This window comes from Cyanistes caeruleus, chromosome 20, assembly GCF_971803275.1.
Source record: "Cyanistes caeruleus chromosome 20, bCyaCae1.hap1.1, whole genome shotgun sequence".
Taxonomy (NCBI): domain Eukaryota; kingdom Metazoa; phylum Chordata; class Aves; order Passeriformes; family Paridae; genus Cyanistes; species Cyanistes caeruleus.
Window position 1 is genome coordinate 7,820,127 of NC_141720.1, and position 12,290 is coordinate 7,832,416.

A 12,290-nucleotide genomic window follows, 5' to 3' on the forward strand; every position below is an offset into this window, starting at 1 on the left:
TTTATTATTTTTGCTTATTCCAGGTTTTATTTCAAAATCATTATCACTCTAAAAGTTATTAAAAAAAGAAAAGAAAAAGAAAACCCAAGCAGCTCCAATCAATCAGTGACATGCAAGGAGTTGAAGTTTGTATCTTGAAAATCCCCCCTAAATCCTTTTGTCTTAACAGCTCAATGCAAGCGCAATGATTTGAAGTTTGCTAATCCTTTTCCTTAAAGGAGAAAAAAGTGAAGCTGTCTCTTGGTGCAGGCTGCCTTGTGCAGCCGAGAATTTGCCAATAGTTTGCAATTCTGATTAATAGCGTATAAAATGACCTTATTTTGGGGAGGGGGGGGGTGGCTGATTTAGATCAGACTTAGGTACCTCTATTAACAAATTTTCCTTCATTTCCACCGTGTCCCTCGTTTGCTATGCAGCTTAATGTCTCAGCATCTCTTTGTGCCCCACTGTTTTGTAGGTGAAACAGCCGAGCCCACGAAGAACTCCCAGCTGTATCCTATGTACGTGGTGGGGGCTGCGCTGGTCTTGGTCGCCTTCATCGGACTGGGAGTGCTGGTGTCTCGCAAGCGCCGCAGGGAGCATGGGCAGCTTTGGTTCCCTGAAGGTTTCAAAGTGACAGAGTCGAGCAAGAAGAAGCGACGGGAGCCCCTCGGGGAGGATTCTGTTGGACTGAAGTGAGTAATTTGCTTGCTAACCCGATAGACACGGCGCAGCTCGGGGCTCTTCTGAGAGTTTTGTTCTCTAGTGCATCGTAGTGGTGTGGCAGGGAGGAAAAGAAGCAGGGGTCTTGAAGTTCTGCATGGGGAAAAAAGCAGTGTTCCATCTGGTTTGTGCTTTGTAATCTTTTTGCACTTGGTAAGAAATGAAATGCAACCTGAGGGGAACCTCGTGGAGACTGGTTAATTCTTCTTTCAGTTTGTACAGTACACAGACGAACATCACAAACAGTTCCTGCAGAGGAGATAACATTTTGTGTGGTTTTATTTTTAAAGACCCCTCAAAAATGCTTCAGATGGCACACTGATGGATGACAACCAGAATGAGTGGGGTGATGAGGAGACCTTGGACACCAAGAAATTCAGGGTAAGCCCTCTGCCACATTCCCTGCCTGTGCTGCTGGCAGTCACTCCTGGGTTTGTTATGGAAGGAGCAGAGGGATGCTCAGGGCCCCTCATTACTGCGCTCAGCTCCTTTGCAAACCTGTGACAAACACACGCCTTAGAGCCTCACAGAGCTTCCCAGGCTGGAGCTCAGGGTGCTTTTCTGGGAGCTCATTCCCTGCTGTTTCCCTCAGTTCGAGGAGCAGGCGATGCTGCCGGACACGGATGACCAGACGGATCACAGGCAGTGGACGCAGCAGCACCTGGACGCCGCTGACCTGCGCATTTCCTCCATGGCCCCCACGCCTCCACAGGGGGAAATCGATGCTGACTGCATGGATGTCAACGTCAGAGGGCCGGGTAAGGACCCCTTGCACTTCTGCACTGTCAGCTCATGTCAAACCCTCCCTCAGACTTTGCAGAGGAGCAGCCCCACAGCCCTCCCTGTTCCTTGCTGGTGCAGAGTCACTGCTACAAGCTCTGCACCACAGGGTTGCTGTTGTGATTCAGAGAGAGACCCTGCCACATTTTGCTTTCCATGAGAGCTCTTTTGTTTAATGACTGAGATGGAAATCACAGAAGTGCCTATTAAATCATCCAGGTTATCTCTCTGCTTCTCCTATATTCTTCTCCTCCCACCCAACTGTACATTTCACAGTCTTCTTTTAAGGTTTTTAACAATGGTTAATAGCTTTTTAAATTCTTACAAGCACTTGGTCTTCCCCATGTCTGTGAAATCATCTTCTGAAATAATGAAGGTATTTACCATACTCTATTTGCTTTGAGCAGCCTTCCTTACAAACTGCACTTTACATGGAGCAGCTGAAATAGGGAAAGCAGTGAGTAGTGAGATACCACTAAGGAATTTCAGATCCATATCAGAGGAAGGATATTCGTGTTTGATGTTCAGAACTAGTCAGGAACTCAGTCTTGGTGCACCCAGGAGAATAAGCATCTATCGCAGGCAGAGCATCTGGCTGAGCCTCCTGCATTACAGAGGGTAAAAAGCCTTTTTTCCCTGGGCTCCCCTGTGCTTCCAGATGGCTTCACCCCCCTGATGATCGCCTCGTGCAGCGGAGGAGGGCTGGAGACCGGCAACAGCGAGGAGGAGGACGATGCCCCCGCCGTCATCTCGGACTTCATCTACCAGGGCGCCAGCCTGCACAACCAGACTGACCGCACGGGCGAGACCGCCCTGCACCTGGCCGCCAGGTACTCCCGCTCTGACGCTGCCAAGCGCCTGCTGGAGGCCAGCGCTGATGCCAACATCCAGGACAACATGGGCCGGACGCCCCTCCACGCCGCCGTCTCTGCCGATGCCCAAGGAGTCTTCCAGGTAATCGATGCTTTGGCCGCCAGTTTTGGGGTTTTCGGGGGGAAATCGTGGTGCTACGTGAAGAGTTTTATCACAAGGTCTCCTGCTCACCTGGGAAAGGTGTGGGGTGACATTTGTAAAAAATGAAGCCTCTGTTGTCTTGGGGCATAGCAAAGCAGCAAGCTCACAGCAGCAGCACTGGACTGGGAGCAGAATTGGAGAGATGAACCTTTGGAAAGGTCCTGAGACCTGGACACCTGGAGTGCCTTGCTGTCTGCCCCTCCTAATGTTTGTGTTCCCTCTGCTTTGGCCCTTCTTGTGGCAGATCCTGATTAGGAACAGGGCAACAGACCTGGATGCCCGAATGCATGACGGGACCACTCCCCTGATCCTGGCTGCTCGCTTGGCTGTGGAGGGAATGCTGGATGACCTCATCAACTGCCACGCTGACGTCAACGCTGTGGATGATTTAGGTACCGAGGCAGCTAAAACACCACTTGACCCTGACATGGGACAAAAGGGCTGCTTGCTGTTGATCTCAGCACTCTCTAATGGTGTGTTGTATTCTGTGGTTCTCCTCTCCAGGCAAGTCAGCCCTGCACTGGGCAGCTGCTGTGAATAATGTGGAAGCTGCAATGGTCCTCCTGAAAAATGGTGCCAATAAGGACATGCAGAATAATAAGGTAGGACCTCCTAGGCTGATATATGCAAGGGAAGAACCATTTGGGGAGTCTGTTAAAGAGTAATTTCTGGCTAAAATACAAATGTCTGGCACTGAGACTCTGATTCACACATTCTGCTGTGAATGAAGTTGGATTTAGCTCAAAGGAGCACTAAGGGATTTGGTTGTAGGGGTGATGTTGAGGGGCCATACACTGCCTGGTGGGAAGTGTCTTTGTGGCCATCTCCAGCATGTTCAGGGTCACTCACAGGGTTCCTGGTTTGATAGCAGTACAAGGACATGGCTCAGCAGGGTAGGAGAAAGGAGCAAACCCTCACCAGAGGAGAGATGATGGCAGACCATCTCTGCCACCCAACCACACGGGTGTGGAGCTCAGGGCAGCGCTAGCCAGGAGAATCTGTGAACTCAACCCTAACCAGACCTTGCTGCCTTTCCAGGAGGAGACCCCACTGTTCCTGGCAGCCAGAGAAGGGAGCTACGAAACCGCCAAGGTCCTGCTGGACCATTTTGCCAACCGGGACATCACGGACCACATGGACCGGCTGCCGCGGGACATCGCCCAGGAGCGCATGCACCACGACATCGTGCGGCTGCTGGATGAGTACAACCTGGTGCGGAGCCCCACCCTGCACAACGGCCCCCTGGGGGCACCCACCCTGTCCCCACCGCTCTGCTCCCCCAACAGCTACATCGGCAACCTCAAACCCGCCGTGCAGGGCAAGAAGGCCAGGAAGCCGAGCACCAAGGGGCTGAGCTGCAATGGCAAGGATGCCAAAGACCTCAAAGCCCGGAGGAAAAAGTCCCAGGATGGAAAAGGCTGTCTGCTTGACAACTCCAGCGTGTTGTCTCCAGTGGACTCCCTGGAGTCGCCGCACGGGTACCTCTCGGACGTGGCCTCTCCCCCGCTGATGACCTCTCCATTCCAGCAGTCCCCTTCCATGCCCCTGAACCACCTGCCGGGCATGCCCGATGCCCACCTGAGCATCAACCACCTCAACATGGCGGGCAAGCAGGATATGGCCATGGGCAGCTCCAGCAGGATGGGCTTCGACTCGGTGCCACCGCGCCTGTCCCACCTGCCGGTGTCCAGCCCCAGCACGGGGATGAGCAGTGCCCCCATGAGCTTCTCGGTGGGCGGCGGGGCCGGGCTGAACGGGCAGTGTGACTGGCTCACCCGGCTGCAGAACGGGATGGTGCAGAGCCAGTACAACCCCCTGAGAGGCAACCTGCAGCCCGGGGCACACCAGCAGCCCCAAAACCTGCAGCACGGCATGATGACCTCGCTGCACAACGGGCTGCCCACCACCAGCTTGTCGCAGATGATGAGCTACCAGGCCATGCCCAACACCCGCCTGGCGTCCCAGCCCCACCTGATGCAGAGCCAGCAGCTCCAGCAGATGCAGCAGCAGCAGCAGCAGCTCCAACAGCCCAACCTGCAGCCACCGCAGCAGCAGCCGCAGCAGCCGCAGCAGCCCCCGCAGCCACCGCAGCAGCCGCAGCAGCAGCACCACAACCCCGGCTCCAACGGGAGCGGCCACATGGGCCAGAATTTCCTCGGTACGGAGCTGAGCCAGCCCGACCTGCAGCCGGTGAGCGGCAGCGCCATGGCTGTGCACACCATCCTGCCCCAGGATTCCCAGATGCTGCCCACCTCCCTGCCCTCCTCCCTCGCCCAGCCCATGACCACCACGCAGTTCCTGACGCCGCCTTCCCAGCACAGTTATTCCTCCCCCTTGGACAACACCCCCAGCCACCAGCTCCAGGTGCCCGACCACCCTTTCCTCACGCCATCGCCGGAGTCGCCCGACCAGTGGTCCAGCTCCTCTCCTCACTCCAACGTGTCCGACTGGTCCGAGGGCATCTCCAGCCCTCCCACGAGTATGCAGTCACAGATGGGACACATCCCCGAGGCCTTCAAGTAAAAAAAAAAGTGTTTTAGAGACGCTCATTGGGAGCCAGAAGCTCGAGGGATATTTTTTTTTTTTTTTTAAAAGGACGTCGGATGCTTTTATTAAAGGATCCTTTTTAAATATGTTTTTATAAAAAAGAAAAAAAAGAAAAGAAAAAGACGAATTAATTCCTTTTTTTTTTTTTTAGTATTTATTTATGTACTTTTTATTTTACATGAGGACACTGCCTTTTTATTTATATGTTCTATTGTTAAGAACTCAATGTGGGACACCAGTTGTGTTTCGAGAAATCAACAAATTAGGTTTTTATAGCACGTTCTCTTTTGTTTGGGGGGGGTTCATTGTGTTTGATTTGAGAGGAAATGTTTATGTAAAGTTATAAGCAATGATTTGTGATTCTGAAATGCCATTAATTTATTTTTTTTCTCTTTCAACTCAGAAAGAGAAGTGAGAAAGAAGAAGGGAAAGAAAAATTGACTAAAAATACCACTCCTTAAGGGGAAAAAAATTAAGTATGGACACATTTTTTAAATGTACTTTAAAATGTTTCCTTTGCAATTATATGAGAGGACATTTTATGGTACCAGTCATGAATCTTTTTTTAAATTTCAGTATTATATAGTTGTACATTTGCCTTGATAATAGAAATTTTTGTTCTCTCTTGTTTTTATATATATATAAAAATATATATATTTAAATGATTTTTATGATCTAAAAAAAAAAAAAAAGAAAAAGAAAATCAGGATTATAGACCTGTAAGAACAGTTTCTAAGCTAAAAAAAACCACCCTACAAAACATGAATACTGTCCCCCATCAAAAAGAAATGTATTTGCCAAACTTCCAAGAGAGCAAGCCCGTAAGTATGGAGTATATACACAAAGGAGACTTAATTTTACTTTGAATATCTTTACTGATTTTTTTTTTTTTTTGTTTTCATGTTTGCCTTTGAGTAACCGTTTTAAGAAATAAATGCCAATATAAACTTTGTAAACCACATCCTTATTTTAAGGATGGCCTGCCTATTTTTTAAAAGAAGGTGTGTCTGGCAGTGCAGACACCCTGAGTGAGATTACAAAGCATTATCACACTGCCACCCCCACGTGCTCGCCCGGCCCCAGCTCCTCTGGCAGAGCCCTCACTGGGTGCCCAGTGGGATGTGCTGCTGGTTTTGGTGGGAGGCTGGACTGGCCAAACTGGAGGGCGAGGGGCCAGCACAGCTGTGCTGTGAAACGTTGACATTTTGTTCTGTGACGTTAGCCTGGAGTGATGCATCTTTTTTTATATTGATGTGCACTCTCTCTGTGTATCATGTAAAATATAGTATAAGCCTGTGGCAGATTTAATGTTTGTAAATATGGGGGTTTTTTTGGTTTGGTTTTTTGTTTTGTTTTTTTTTTCAAGAAAAGGTGGATTTTGTTTCAAAAATCTAAATGAGCAAGTCTTAAATATATCATAAATATATCACCTTATAGAGGTGTTGGAATATCACTCACTCGGGTGCAAAAGCAAGCAGACACTCCAAGACTAGATAATGTGTATGGGACAGGCAGATAGAGAGCAGTTAATCAAGAAAACCTAAGAAAAGGGTTCCTTTTCCTCATTCTTCTCTATTAGAACACCAAATAAAATGGATATTTCTCAAGGCACAGCGCCTTGCTGAGCACTCATCTTAGTTAACATTTCAGACCATTGTTATTGTGACACGCCTAATATGAGTGATAAAAACATCACGTGGTGTTGAATCTTCCTATGTTTTATAAACTAGAGTGTAGTTTAAGAAAAGATATCTTCTGTAATAAAGTTATCTACATGCAAAGTTGTAGTTTGCAAAAATGATGTATTTTTTTTGGTTAACTGATTTGCAATAAATGATGCTTCTGGGCATCTAGATTTTACTAAAACTGGAATTTGGTGTTTTTGTTACGGGTCAGTTGAATTCTGGATTTGACACCTGCTGTCTTTCAGAGCTGCTCCTTGCACTGAGGGCTGGAGCTTCCTCTACATCTTGTTCTCTGTGTAAAAACATAGAGAAGAGCTTTGGACAATGAAAATTTCCCTTTAACTTGTACTAAACTCTCACTGACTTGAGACACCTGAGCAAGGCAGGAGGGGCTCTTTAGCTGCTGTGGGTGTTCTGATATCCTCAGGCCATCAGGTCAAGATCTGAAAGGGGAAACATGGAAAAATTGTTTTAAAGAATATCCTTCATGCATCTTCAAACAAACCAGGAACAGCAGCACCAGAGAGACAGTTTTACTTGTGCCACTCTGGGCACAACCACCTCCCAGAAACGTTTGCTGTCCTTGCTGTGCTCAAGATTTTTAAGGTAATTTAATTTAATTTAATTCTTTCTCTACCCCACAGGGACTCTGCAGTGCAAATGCAGCTGCAAAGTCCCCAAATAACTGGTTATAAATAGCAGAGTCATTGACCTCCTCCCAAATCACATAAGCCTGGAATGCTGGTATTTTCCACTCCATGGCTGAGGAGGGAGAGAGCTTGTGTGTGGATGGGGCTGGTGTCCAGCCCCAGACAGATCCAGGGCCACCCAACACCTGCTGTACAACTGGTCAGCTACTGGTGTGATGACAATGGCGCTTGATGTGCCACCCACAGCAGTGAAATGCACCTTCAGAGGTCAGGGAGGTGACATTCCAGGAAAGGGAACATCAAACTCCATGGAAAGGGGTATTTTAACAGAGAGCAAACCCCTCTTCTCCCCTGCAAAATGTGTCACCAGTGAGGATCTCAATAGCCAGGGGGACACCCTGGAGATGGGTTTATGTGTCATCCCCCTGCCTGTGCCTGGCTGCAGCCCATCTGGAATGCACTAAATGGAGTTTGTCTGCCTCCAGCGTGACTCACACATGAGCTGCTCACGAATCCCACACAGCCCAGCCTTCCAGGCTTCTCCCACACGTTCCCATCCCAGTACCAGCCCAGCACAGCTCCAGTGCTGCCAGTGGGGCTGGGAGAGGCTCATCCCAAAGTGAGAGGGCATTAGAAGGATCCTCTCCTGCCTGGTCCACTGTAAAACCAAGTCACTCATGGGCAAGGCAGAAATTTGGCCTGGAATAGATGAAAAAAAGGGGTTTATGAGGACATGGAAAACAATGTGACATTGCAAGAGTGTGGCTCGTTCAACAAGAGGGGCTGCAAAGCACAGGATTTTCCATGAGGAGTGGTCAGAGGGACAGGATGAGGAAAGAGAGGGGCTAAATACCATGGAAAGAAGCAAATAGATAGCTACTAATCAATTATCCACAAGGTAATTCAAACTAGAAGTCAGTTAAGATTTTTGAATCTTAGAGTAATAAGGATGCAAAAATTTAGGTTTTAAGTGTTTAGCCCTAAATTACTTAGATTTATGAGGGCATCTGGTGACCAACCAACTGGTGGTACATGACATGATTGTGGTGTCACAGATCCAGCTGGGGCTGAGGCAAAGTTAAACAAGAAACAAGAAAAATGGCCCCAGTTTCAAACTCTCACACTTTATGCTTCTTCCCACACCAACCAACCCACATAGTCCCACCAACAAGCTCATCTTCACTTCGTGTGGGTAAAGAGTTCTGGGAGATTGATTTCCAGCTCTCTCAGCACCAGAAGATGCTGAGGAGTGACTGGATCATGGCAAGCACGGCTGTCTCAGCATTCCAGGTGAAAAGGGCTGAGAAGCACTAAAATCACATCCCACACCGAGGGAAGGGTTCGGGAGTGTTGGCGTAAAACAAGATTAGCACTGGCTATTGCCATGGCAGGTATGTTGGTGCTCTGAGAAATCCCTGCACCTGAACTATTTGTTTACATGCTGGAGGGCTTGGTTTTTTTCACTCTTTGTTTTCATTATTCCTGCTCAATTAGATGGGACATTTAGAAACTGCTACTCTGTATTGCTTCTCCCTCCAGGCTGTTGGTGTTTGCTCACAAAGTTGCTCGCAGCTGCTCCAGCCCTGATTGAGGAATTATTGCTGAAGCTGAAATCAGCCCCTGAAGAATGTACAAAAGGAGCCAAATTCATCTCGGGCGCTCAAATCACACAGGGGGTAATGTGGCTGGGGTAGTCTGAATAATCACAGCGACTGAATGAGTAAATAAATAAAACTCTGATTGTCCAGTTGGCCAACATAGTGCAGAATACTGGTAAGGGATAGAGATACCCTCCTTTAGCATTTTCCATGTTTCTAAACTCAAAGAATGATCCTTTTCATAGCAAGCTTGTGGGGCAAGGTTGTGTTTCTGGCTGTGTGCAACCTGAAGACTGAATAAATTACCAGTAAAAGGTCAGAGTCGTTTGTGTTGTATCCCAGGTGAGCTGAGGAACAGAGAAGCTGTGGCTGTCCCATCCCTGGAAGTGTCCAAGGCCCCGTTGGATGGGGCTTGGAGCAGCCTGGGATAGTGGAAGGTGTCCTTGCCCATGGCAGGGGGTAGAATTTGATGATTTTTATGGTCCTTTCCAAACCATTCTGTGAAGCAGGGGAGAAGGACACACGTTGTCCTCACTGGCAAAGGTTTTCATTTATAATGGGTAACTTAAATCCAGAACTACTGCTGAGTACAGCAAACCAGCTAGAAAACTTCAGGTTAAAAGGGATTGAATGCTTTAACGTGGCAATTCTTTATAATCACGTATTTATCAGGAAAACAGCAAAGCTGAGGTCCCATTGTTGATGTTTGCATTGTGTACCCCTGTAGGAGGGGGTTAAATATGCAACATAAATATCTAACTATAGACACAGATGTGAACTATTGATGGTCTTTAGCACACAAAAAGCCAATCAGGCTAATTAAAACCATGTTTCCTCGGATTACACCTGTTGGGGGAAATACCAAGGGAGAACCAGGGCTTTATCTGCAACTCATGCCTGCACAGGGAAATTGTATTTGACAAGCTGGTTTATAAGAATGTTCCTACAAAAGAGGGAGATGAAAGGCACTTAAAAATCACAGCGCTGCCTCTGGTTCCCACACCAGCATCAAAGTGCTGCTTCCCCTGCTTGGCCGGGGCTTTGAGGATATTCCCCTGCTTTAATGATCAAGCGTGCAGGAACAGCTCTCACACTGATAATGACCCTTGATTAAGATGTTTGTTTAGGTCGTTGTGTTTTCCTCTGCAAGGCTCGTTGTTGGGTGCCGGCTGTGACAGTATCAGCACGGGGGGCCAGGCTGGTGAATGACAGACATTCTTCTGGTGCTGGAACGGGGGTTCACCCCCCTAAAAAGCTTCGTGTTTGTGTAAAATCGAGCTGCACTCGCAGAGCCACGGAGCTTGTGAAGGGCCTGAAGCACCAGGCGCGGCTGAGGGAGCTGGAAGAGCTCAGCCTGGAGAAAAGGAGGCTCAGGAGGGAATGTTTTGTGCTTTTTCTATGTTTTTGATTCCCAAAGAGCTGTTTTCATGGAGTCACAGACCGCTGTGGGTTGGAAGGGACCTTCAAGATCGTCTCATTCCACCCTGTGCTATGGTCAGGGCCTGCTCCCTGTGCACAGCGCCTGACAGGAGGGTGGACACAGAGGCTGTGCTCCCAGGGAACCAGGCTCGAGTCGTGCCAGGGGAGGCTTAGATTGGCAATTTGGGAAAATTTCATCGCAGAAATGGTGGTTAATGGTTGGAGCAGTGCTGGAATCATCATCCCTGGAGTGTTCGCCTCGAGGTTTAGTGGGGAACACGGTACTCGGTAATATCAGAGGGCTTTTTCAGCTTTAAGGATTCTGGGATTCGTTTCTGATTCTGATGTTTTTGGACACGTGCACCCCAGCCTTCCCCAATTAATGCGCTTTTCCTAATTAAGCCCTCACGGACGTGCGGGACAGGACCTCGCTGTGCGGCGAGTCACAGCTTCGCTCCGTGAGGCAGAATCTCATTCCCCGTGTCTGTAACCACGGATCTCTCCGTTCCCGCAGCCCTGGGGAGCCCCTGATCCGCCTCGCTCCCCCGGCCCGCGATGGGCAGCGGCTCCCCCGGGACCGGCACCGGACCGGCGGAGCTCTGTCCCGCCCTGGCGGCCGCCCGAGCCACTGCACCCTCACCGGGCAACCGAAGGGACCGGGATCTCCACGGAACCCGCACGGAGCCGCGCTCCGCCACTCCCCGGCCTAGGGGCGAGACCGTGGCGGCACAGGAGAGGCACCGGGACGAGGCGCCTCGAACGGGACTCGAACTCCTGACCTTGCATTGCCGCAGCCGCCCCAGCCGGGACTCGAACTCGCGGCCCAGCCCGGCCCAGCCCGCCCCCGTTTCTCTCCAAAGCACCGCCGAACAGCAGCGCCGCCGGGTGCGCGCGCCGCCGTGACGTCATCGCGCGCCGCGCCGTGACACGTCGGCGGCGGCGGAACCCCGAGCCGGATGTGCCAAGATGGCGGCGGCCGGTGCTGGGGCCGTGAGGGGCGGCGGCGTCCGTGCCCGCTGCTGAGGGGCCTCGGCCGGCGGGGGCTGCCAGGTACCGCGGGGCGCGCCCGGAGGGAGGGCCGCGGGTCCCGGGTGGGCTGCGTGAAGAGCGTCGGGACTGAGGTGTGGGCCCCGGTGTCCCCGGTGCCCACCCCGGCGTGCCTCAGCGTGGGCCTCAGGACTGTCGCAGCGTAGGGAGCCGGCGGGTCTCGCAGCCCCAGGCTCGGCCCCCGGCCCCGGCTGGGGCGGGCGGCGGTGCCGCAAGGAGGGGCGAAGGCGCTGCCGCAGTCGCGGGGCTGCGCTGCCCGGGGGTTTTCCCGCAGGATTTGGGGCGCTCTGGGTGGTTTCGAGGGGGGTGGTGGGACAGGGGCACTGCGGGCGGCCGGAGGTTATTCCGTGGGTGCGGGAAGGGAGAAGGTTCCGTCCGATGTTGGCTATCACGTATCCCCTTTGACAGCACACGGCGCTGGTCGCAGGTCAGGGTTGTTTTTCCGAGCTGTCAGGTGCCACAGGTCTGTGCAACTGGTGCTGACTCAGGAGTGCGGCTGCCTGAGAGCGTCGGGACCCGCCGAGGTGAAGAACTGCTAGTAGGGCTCCTTTCAGAATAAACGGGAAGGCTTTGTGCTCCTTCTGTGCTTTTGATTCCCAAAGAGCTGTTTTAATGGAGTCACAGACTGGTTTGGCTTGGAAGGCACCTTAAAAATCATCAAATTCCACCCCCTGTCATGGGCAGGGACACCTTCCATCATCCCAGGTTGCTCCAATCCCTGTCCAGCCTGGCCTGGGACACTTCCAGGGATCCTGGGGCAGCCACAGCTGCTCTGGGCCCCCCGTGCCAGGGCCTGCCCACCCTCACAGGGGAGGATTTCTTCCTTGTATCTCATTAAACCTGTCCTG

The 12,290-nt window shown here is 50.9% G+C and overlaps 2 protein-coding genes and 1 long non-coding RNA gene across 17 annotated transcripts in view; 2 read left to right on the top strand and 1 right to left on the bottom strand.

The window, feature by feature from the left end:
- NOTCH1 (notch receptor 1) overlaps positions 1-5,655 on the top strand; it is a 42,880-nt gene extending 37,225 nt beyond the window's left edge. For both annotated transcript variants that reach the window (XM_086858588.1, XM_086858589.1), the window contains exons 28-34: positions 458-674; positions 993-1,083; positions 1,295-1,460; positions 2,141-2,436; positions 2,741-2,888; positions 3,001-3,098; positions 3,535-5,655. In XM_086858588.1, the coding sequence (XP_086714714.1) occupies positions 458-674; positions 993-1,083; positions 1,295-1,460; positions 2,141-2,436; positions 2,741-2,888; positions 3,001-3,098; positions 3,535-5,019 (2,501 nt within the window). In that variant the 3' untranslated portion in view covers positions 5,020-5,655. The remainder of the gene's footprint in view (positions 1-457; positions 675-992; positions 1,084-1,294; positions 1,461-2,140; positions 2,437-2,740; positions 2,889-3,000; positions 3,099-3,534) is intronic.
- On the bottom strand, positions 1-11,314 carry LOC147649728 (uncharacterized). The gene is made up of 3 exons (XR_015278285.1): positions 11,175-11,314; positions 7,130-7,171; positions 1-5,009 (listed from the first exon to the last, which is right to left on the bottom strand). It is a non-coding gene; the product is annotated as an uncharacterized LOC147649728 (long non-coding RNA).
- Positions 11,271-12,290, top strand: part of SEC16A (SEC16 homolog A, endoplasmic reticulum export factor) — a 26,475-nt gene continuing 25,455 nt past the window's right edge. For 11 of the 14 annotated variants that reach the window (XM_086858591.1, XM_086858594.1, XM_086858596.1 and 8 more), the window contains exon 1: positions 11,271-11,445. The gene's annotated coding sequence lies outside the window, so the exon portion shown is untranslated. The remainder of the gene's footprint in view (positions 11,446-12,290) is intronic. The other 3 variants (XM_086858602.1, XM_086858603.1, XM_086858601.1) reach the window with 2 other exon arrangements.